Source organism: Pieris napi, chromosome 5, assembly GCF_905475465.1.
Source record: "Pieris napi chromosome 5, ilPieNapi1.2, whole genome shotgun sequence".
NCBI lineage: Eukaryota > Metazoa > Arthropoda > Insecta > Lepidoptera > Pieridae > Pieris > Pieris napi.
Window position 1 is genome coordinate 13,396,526 of NC_062238.1, and position 7,701 is coordinate 13,404,226.

The following is a 7,701-nucleotide window of genomic DNA, read 5'->3' on the forward strand; positions in this document are numbered from 1 at the left end:
AATTTTTCGCCTAACACTAACCATTCTCGAGATATCCAATTAAACGCGTTTCCATCGAAATGACCTTGAGCTGACCTCAGTACAACCCCTCAAATTGGAATTTATGCTCAGAATACACCCCCCTATCGATCCTCAAAATCCCCAAACTGTGTTCGCTCATGTTTATTTAACCCGTTTTTAGCCATAATTTGACTGGACTATAGGTATTAGATATCAGCGGAAACCAGAAAACATGGTTTGGTAAAACAATAAAATTAAAAAAAATATGTTTATAATGGACTATAAGATACAGGTATCACTCATTCCACGTCATTAAATATGTATCGGTAGACATCCCTACTCATCGGCAAAGAAGACAGAGGGTCTACACCCTCGCCGAGAGAAAAAGCTAAAACTACTCTCGGTACCTACCTACTCTTTTAAAATAAGTAAAATTGGCACAAATCTGAACAATTTCAATTGCAAATGCAACTAGCGTTGTATCAAATCCACAGCGAAAATAAAAGTAATGTTATCAAATGTGGAGATAGACCGTGTCAAGAAATTATCGAACATCCAAATTTAATGAAATAAAAATACCTATTAGGTACGTACAGTGTTGAAGTAGAATATTTTGCTGAGACGGATAAGACCTTGCCTTTGGATGTTATTAACGAAAATATTATAATTACGTTGATATTTAATTTTCTGTGAATAAAAACAATGCATGGTTTTTCAGTCCTGATAGAATTTATTTCGTGTTTTTTTCCCACAGCATACAGTTTTTAGATCAGATATACCAAACTCGCACACGTCACTTAAGTTGTTTTAATTACATTTAAACAAACAATATAGTATAAAATTAATATATTTTACATGTCTTTAACGAACCAATAATCTAAAGTTTTGGAATACATAAACTACCTTCAAAGGTACCTGAGAAGACTCTAGAGGCCGCCTGTGGAATTATCTCGCTCAATGCTGATTATTATTTATGAGTTTCAGCAGGGAAACCACTGATCTTTTTTAGGGAATCAATTGTTCAATTTGATCAACAAGGGTTTAAACACCACGCGAACAAAGTCGCGGGCACCAGTCAGTACGTAAACCTGATTTTAGCGATAAGGGTGGGCTGTGGGCAGTGACTGACGTATGTTCGATTACACGAAATTATTGTTTTCTAAGTCTGGAGTAAAACGTACCAAATGTATATTTACTTCCACCTCTTAACTCGTTAAAAAAGTAACTCTAATGATCTTATCAAATGTTTTAATGCTGATAAAAACTGGCACCATATATGCATGAATACACGCAAAGTATTTCAATAAGTAATATCAATACGATGCGGTCGTTCAGCATAAAAGTTGCGCGTCCTCCGAGGCGCCAGTCGCCGCGTAGTCGGCTCGAGAGCAACACGTCCCTAACAAAGTCGAACACGTGACCTGCGCGTGACCCTCACCTCGAAATCCGACAAGGCGATCTTACGCAAAAGGTCATCAATTTCGACCCTCCGATATGTAAGTCTCTAAATGTCAAACGCAAACGATAAACTCACACATAATCTGAAAGATGTCCGGACCGCCGCTCGCATGGCGCGGGAGGTGGGTCGTAGCGAGTGCCATTTTCCTCGTCAATCACATAAACGCCGCGGCCTTAAGCGACGAAGTCGAGTGAGTGTACCTTTTCAATAAATGTAGGGTAACGCGCCTTTTTAATATTTTTATTATTCTTCGTTCCAGCATGGCCTCAGTCGACTACTCGAAAGTGTCCATCGAGGAGAAGCCGCTCTACACACCTCCCTTGGAGGAGGTGGCCGAGGGTGAGTCTCGCGTTTGCATCGACATTCCAGAGGGTAAACAATAGTATGCCGTAGTACTAATATTTGTCACGTTTTAGTTTTATCTGAGGGCCTCCGGAAAACGTTCGAGTTCGTGAATGTGACGGTCGAAGACTGCCCCGACCTCACCAGAGAGCCGTTCGACCTCACGACGCCCGGTAATTATTCCGCATCCGTCAACGAATTACTTTGATTCCTCACTTTTACCTATACACAGGGCGTCAGTTATATTTTATTTAGCATTTATGCTAATAATTTATTATGTTTATAATTATTTAGTTAAATGATTTCGTAAGTAAACAGAGAAGAGATAGCTAATCACGTAATAAGCGACAGTAGCATCGGAGTGTTGACTTTGAGATCGCGAACGCTATCATTTATCACCACTTCAGTCAATGGAACGACGTTATCTTGTTTGCATACGAGGCATTTTACGAGCGTATATGGTTTGCGGTAGGGCTGTCGGGCGACAGCAAATTGGTGGAGCTGGGCGGCCCGCCCTACCTGACGCCGCAGGTGCGTCGCGACAAGGTGTACGACTTGGCCGCTCTGCTGCGACACCTCGGACGAGACCCGGCGCTCCTGGCCGGGGCCGGGGCCGGGCCGTGGCCGCATCTCGGCGTCAACTGCGAGGTGAACGCTTCTACGGAGGCCGTTTTTAAATAAGATTGTCTGATCACCAATAATATTGGCTTAAAACGTGTATTTAACTTTGAGACGGGGGGAGAATCGACTTGCTTTATTCGAAATAAGCTTGTGTGTGTGTTATGAGCGTTTCGTCTGTGGGGTGCGCTCGCGCACGAGAATGACAGAGCAGTTTATCACGAGTACGTGCATCTTTATCTGACAAAAAAAGGAATGAATTCGGTGACCCGCTTAAATATATATTGACAAATTTGCAGGGCATCATAAACCTGTCGGTGCGCGAGGGCGCGGTGACGCAGGGCACGCGCGTCGTTTCTGTGACTCCGCCGGGCGCGGCTAAGGGCCAGGCCTCGTACCTGCAGCGGAGGCTGCCTCCCGGCGAGACCAGGACGGCGCTGCTCGGCAACTACCTGCTCAGCGAGGGCCGGCCGGGCCGGGTTCTCAAGGTGGTCGTCGAGAAACGGATCGGCCCGTCGAACTTCATCACCGCCATCAGAGAAACTCTGAAGGAGCGGTACGGCGGCAGAGCGGTCGGTGAGTGTCACGTCGAACGCGGCCGCTCTCCGACGTTCTCTCTGCTCAGTCACGGTCGGGTGTCACAGGTCTGGGCGGGGCGTTCCTGCTGGCCGCGGGCAAGGTGAAACACCACGTGATGCCGGACTTTAGCGCTTCGCCCCTCTGTTCCGACGAAGACGTGGACCGTTGGCTGCACTATTTCGAAATGACCGCGCCCATCGTGCACTTGGGCACCCTCGTCACCGGCGACCTGGTGAGTCGACTTCCCGGGCTCCGACGACGGAGTACCGATCCGCCCGAATCTCGTTGAAACGGAATGTCGCGTCGCAGGGCCTGGACCTGCGCGTGCAGCACTTCCACGGGTACAGCGCGCACGGCGACGGAGGCCACTACCACTACGACACCACGCCCCTGGAGGTGCGCTACGAGGGGTACTTCACCATCGCCTCCTCCGTGATCAGGGTGGACCGGCCCCTGGAGACGCACGGCGTCGGACGAGACTGACTCGAAGGACGCCAGCGTTTTATTTCTCGAGCGGATATTTCGATCCGCCGGGAACTCGACTCGGTCGGACGATTTCAGGATTACAAAAATAGAGTAGCACTTAATATCTACAATTGTCTTCTCGTCGACTTCGAGAGGCGCTCAGGAGCGGAAGAAGCGCACGGCGCGCACCACGTACTGGCGGCAGATGGGGCACTCGGGCAGGCGCTTGGCGCAGGCCGTGCAGGCGGCGATGTGGCCGCACTCCAGCAGCACGCACTCCAGCGGCGCCGCCCAGCAGATCTTGCAGCACTCCTCCAGGGGCAGCCGCTCCACCTCCGCGCGGCACCGGGCGTGGTCGGCGAGCAGCAGCCTCGCGCGCTGCAGAAGATCGGCCCGCTCTAGGCAGCCCCGGTACTCGACGCGGTTCCTGGCCAGCAGCTCCTTCAGCTGACGCACCGACAGCCCTTCCAGCTCCGACGCCCGTCTGATCTGATCCAAGCTCACCGGCGGAGCGGTCTCCGGCTCTTTCTCCGCTACAAAATTTGTCGTCGATTAGAATTTAATAAAATTTATAAAATTAATAATTAGAACTTAAAATAACATACTTCAGCATATCCCGCATTTTTATTTTTTATATACACGCGAGCCGCACATTCCGAGTGGCAAACGAGAGTTACCCCTCTCGAACAAAGAGAGGAGAAGAGATCGGTCGGGCGCTAAGAGTGGGGTCTCACCGGTGACGTGCAGCGGTTCGTCGCGCAGACTGGCCGTGTCGGGGCGGGAGTGGGGCTCGCCGCGCGAGAGGTCCAGGTCGGAGGTCGAGCGCCCTCCGGCCGACCGCAGCTCCGTCACCTCTTCGTCCGTTATTAGAACGGCTGAATCTACAACGTGACCGTGCAATCTATTAAATATATAAGCATCCATTGGCGTGGCAGCCGTGACTTCACAAAATACTGATGAAGATCAAGAAGAAGTGGGTACACGATCATAAAGCTAGTTGAATAGTCTCATATGTTTAATTCCAATACTGTGTTGGAATAATTTATTATTAAAGAGAGAAAAATTATTTTAGAAACAGAACTAAAATTATTATACATAATTATCAACTATTTTGAGTTTGCAAAGAAGAGTATTGAAATATCAGTACTGCATTTTCTGACTGAATCGGTTGTGTACGAGTTTTATATCTGTTGTTGTAACAGTTAAAAGTGATAAGATCATACATTTTGTTAAACAATATAAGCAACCATATTAAATAACTTATAATAAATCTTTTCCTAAAATCAGAACAAAAATATCAGATTTTACCTGTAGGCAAAGGATCAGCCGGAGGAGTAACAAATTCCCAGCCAAAGTCTTCGAGGTCCTCTATTTCAAAGCAATCGGTGGTGTCCACTCTAGCGGTCTCGACTGAAGCACTGCGCGAGACGGGGGCCGGTGTCACGAGTGGGACCCGTACGTCGCGTTCCCCACCTGATTAGTTATACCTAAGTTTACACGAGGTGTAAAAAATTTCTACATTTATACAAATTAACTGTGACATTTAGTTACCAAAGTACCAGAACTAAGATTTTTAGCCAGCAAAACCCATGTGGTGAAATTTTTTAAACCTATTTTCAATCAATTAAAAAGGTGAAAATTACAATAAATGGTTTATTCATTACTCCTGAAAATTTATCATTAAATATAGCTATTAGACAGAAAATAAATCTTTGAAATATTTTTGTGTTGTATTACTCTTTTATTATTTCCCTATTTATTTATTGAAGTGAAACTTCTTTAGCGCATGAGGGTAAAATTTTTATTATTGAGGAAATGAATATAACAATTTAAATTTATAATTAGTATTAATTTTCGACACTTAATATTTTAATGACAATTAAATTTATCAAATTCCTAATATATCTTCCTTTTTCCCTTCCTCGAAGTCTCGGAAATCTTCAATTCATCAAAGTTTTAGATTTGTATAAATATGAACAAGACTTAAAAATTTGTTTGCCAAAGAAGTTTCACTTCTGACATGTGTACTTTGTATGCACGCACTTTTCTAAAAATATACATGTACCTGGAGTAGGTGTAAATCGTTGATCAGGTATGTTTTCATTCATCTCACTGTTTCCAGTTGGAGAGTGAGAGTGAGCTGAATTGTAACAGTTACCTGATAAATAAATAAAATCAAATAAAGAACAGTTTTGTTCCTAAGCCTAACAATATATTAAAACTTAATTCATATTCCATTATAATGTAATGAGATTTTAATGAAAGCTTACTTCTATCAGGATGTGGTGGTTGATGCCCTGTATTACGCAAATCAAATGTAGAAGTAATAAATTCGTTTATGTTATTAGTGATGCCCTTAAGTGTGTTGCTAAATGGACTAGCCCCAGTCCGAGAGCCTCGTCGCCGGTATGCTGAGCTGTTCACATGAGAGATGCACAAGCTCAATAGCTCTTCTTTTTCTGTAATAATTAAATGTCAATACATGACATATTTTTGTCCCATTCCTAACTTAAATTATATGTAAAATATGTAATTATAAATACATATAGCATTTTTAAATTACTTGGACTTTTAGAAACAAAAATGAATAAAGCTGAAATTTTTCTTTCAATCTTGAAACATTTGAAGCTTAAAATACGATTATTATTCATAAGTACACAATAATGAAAAGCAAGAAAAAAATACTGTAATTGTAATACTGTAATGTAATTGTATAAAATAGACTAATTGTTATTGTCAAAACTACTCAAACTAAATAAATAAATAAAATGTTTCTTTGCAAAGAAATTGGTTCATTAATAGATTAATTAACTTTTAATTTTAAGGGATATTGTCATATTGTGGAATGTATAGACATAAATATGATAACTGTGTTCTAATAATCTTGGTATTATGCATAAAGGTAACCTACCGACACAGCCTCGGGTCGAGATGTTTTGATGTTTAAGGAAGCACTGCAGATCGCGCACCTTCAGGTGAGCTATGGTCTGTCGGAACAAGGGTCTGGTGGATAGCACTCGGCATGGAGCACACATAGTTCCTCCTCCGCGTCGTAAACATCCACTGCAGTAATATCGCTCGCATTCTGAGCATAGCCGTTTCCTCTTAAATACACTGAATTGTACAGCGCAACTTTCACAAGGCATTTTACATTTATTTTTCTAATCACAAAGGAAATAGGCGATTTCTACAACTAATTTTATACGAGGCAATTTACTACAAACATTGTAATGTCCTTAAACTGAATTTACAAAAACATTATTCAGCAATGATTTTATTAATGTGGATCTAAAATAGCAAATCATATTAAAATTTACATGTAAAATTTTTAATTTGATTAATAATTATTATTGAATAGTAGAAACGAACATATACACAGTTACGAATTTACGTTTACACCTACAGAAGTACAGAGTACAGAATACAGATGTTTATACCACAGAATAGGAACAGTAAAGACTATGTTAAATAGTTATATCACATAATATCTTATAACAACCGCGCCGCACGTAGCCCTCTGAATCTTTGAGCTAAGCACGAAAGTTTAATATACTATGTCCAACTACAGCGCGTGGCGTGGAATTAATATTTGTATAAATTACACATGGTCATTTTTATTCATAAACGACAGATGAGACCCGGAGAGCGCTCCACGGCGAACGCTGGGACTGCTTCACTCGCGAATCCCACACCTCCTATTTTCACCTTCATTTGTCACCTTCGCACACGGCCTATTGCTCTCTCACACGTTCCCTCAAAACCAACACGGTGGCTTTAACGCTTCAGTCGCGATTCTCATGAATCTCCCTCCATAGCTTCCATAGCCTAATGGATGAAGTTGGCGTCCGTCCATACGCCAATTCGACATGGCTAAACATCATCCCAACACGTTGGTGCGTAAAAGTATCAATTATTACCCCTTCCCAAAAAAGGCCCGTAGGAGGAACATGTCTTAACGGATCACCTCATTTATAAAAAAAAGATTCATAAAATATATTTGATTGTATCCGTCCATGCACGACGTAAGTACGCTACCGTAGTTTTCGCGCTTTGTGCTGTCTTCCATATCCACCGACTGCATGCGCAGATCCGGATGAAATGGGGTTTGTTGGAAACTGAAGGGCCGTATTTCAAGCAAACTGTGAAATTCCTTTAAAAAATTGTAAAAAATTCGTTTTATCAAAAGTGATAGTCTGGCTAATGAAAGAAGATAACGAAAAAGCGCGGAAAATTAAAAA

At 42.8% G+C, this 7,701-nt stretch overlaps 2 protein-coding genes and 1 long non-coding RNA gene across 5 annotated transcripts; 2 read left to right on the forward strand and 1 right to left on the reverse strand.

The window, feature by feature from the left end:
* The first annotated feature begins 913 nt into the window (after window positions 1-913).
* LOC125049361 (ester hydrolase C11orf54-like) lies at window positions 914-3,694 on the forward strand. 3 transcript variants are annotated; one of them, XM_047648581.1, is made up of 7 exons: window positions 914-1,496; window positions 1,719-1,798; window positions 1,876-1,974; window positions 2,274-2,449; window positions 2,719-2,995; window positions 3,064-3,230; window positions 3,308-3,694. In XM_047648581.1, the coding sequence occupies exons 2-7, from the start codon at window positions 1,720-1,722 to the stop codon at window positions 3,479-3,481; spliced, it is 972 nt and encodes a 323-aa protein (XP_047504537.1). In that variant the 5' UTR covers window positions 914-1,496; window position 1,719; the 3' UTR covers window positions 3,482-3,694. The 3 variants fall into 3 exon arrangements, with proteins under 3 accessions (XP_047504537.1, XP_047504534.1, XP_047504535.1); XM_047648578.1 differs by lacking the exon at window positions 914-1,496 and adding an exon at window positions 1,505-1,649; XM_047648579.1 differs by lacking the exon at window positions 914-1,496 and adding an exon at window positions 1,517-1,580.
* On the reverse strand, window positions 3,615-6,877 carry LOC125049360 (E3 ubiquitin-protein ligase rififylin). Its single transcript, XM_047648577.1, has 6 exons — window positions 6,375-6,877; window positions 5,734-5,922; window positions 5,529-5,621; window positions 4,772-4,936; window positions 4,198-4,344; window positions 3,615-3,996 (listed from the first exon to the last, which is right to left on the reverse strand). The coding sequence occupies exons 1-6, from the start codon at window positions 6,607-6,609 to the stop codon at window positions 3,623-3,625; spliced, it is 1,203 nt and encodes a 400-aa protein (XP_047504533.1). The 5' UTR covers window positions 6,610-6,877; the 3' UTR covers window positions 3,615-3,622.
* LOC125049362 lies at window positions 4,299-5,185 on the forward strand. The gene is made up of 2 exons (XR_007116997.1): window positions 4,299-4,436; window positions 4,778-5,185. It is a non-coding gene; the product is annotated as an uncharacterized LOC125049362 (long non-coding RNA).
* Window positions 6,878-7,701: the final 824 nt, after the last annotated feature.

Excerpts from the sequence above, each read along its gene's own strand:
- LOC125049360 (XM_047648577.1), bottom strand. The coding sequence starts at position 6,609 with ATGCCTTGTGAAAGTTGCGCTGTACAATTCAGTGTATTTAAGAGGAAA. Across the intron at positions 5,923-6,374 it reads CTCGACCCGAGGCTGTGTCG|AAAAAGAAGAGCTATTGAGC; the intron begins GTAGGTTACCTT and ends TAATTATTACAG. Across the intron at positions 4,345-4,771 it reads GGCTGATCCTTTGCCTACAG|ATTCAGCCGTTCTAATAACG; the intron begins GTAAAATCTGAT and ends GTCACGTTGTAG.
- LOC125049361 (XM_047648578.1), top strand. The coding sequence starts at position 1,549 with ATGTCCGGACCGCCGCTCGCATGGCGCGGGAGGTGGGTCGTAGCGAGT. Across the intron at positions 2,996-3,063 it reads GTACGGCGGCAGAGCGGTCG|GTCTGGGCGGGGCGTTCCTG; the intron begins GTGAGTGTCACG and ends CGGGTGTCACAG. Across the intron at positions 3,231-3,307 it reads CCCTCGTCACCGGCGACCTG|GGCCTGGACCTGCGCGTGCA; the intron begins GTGAGTCGACTT and ends GTCGCGTCGCAG.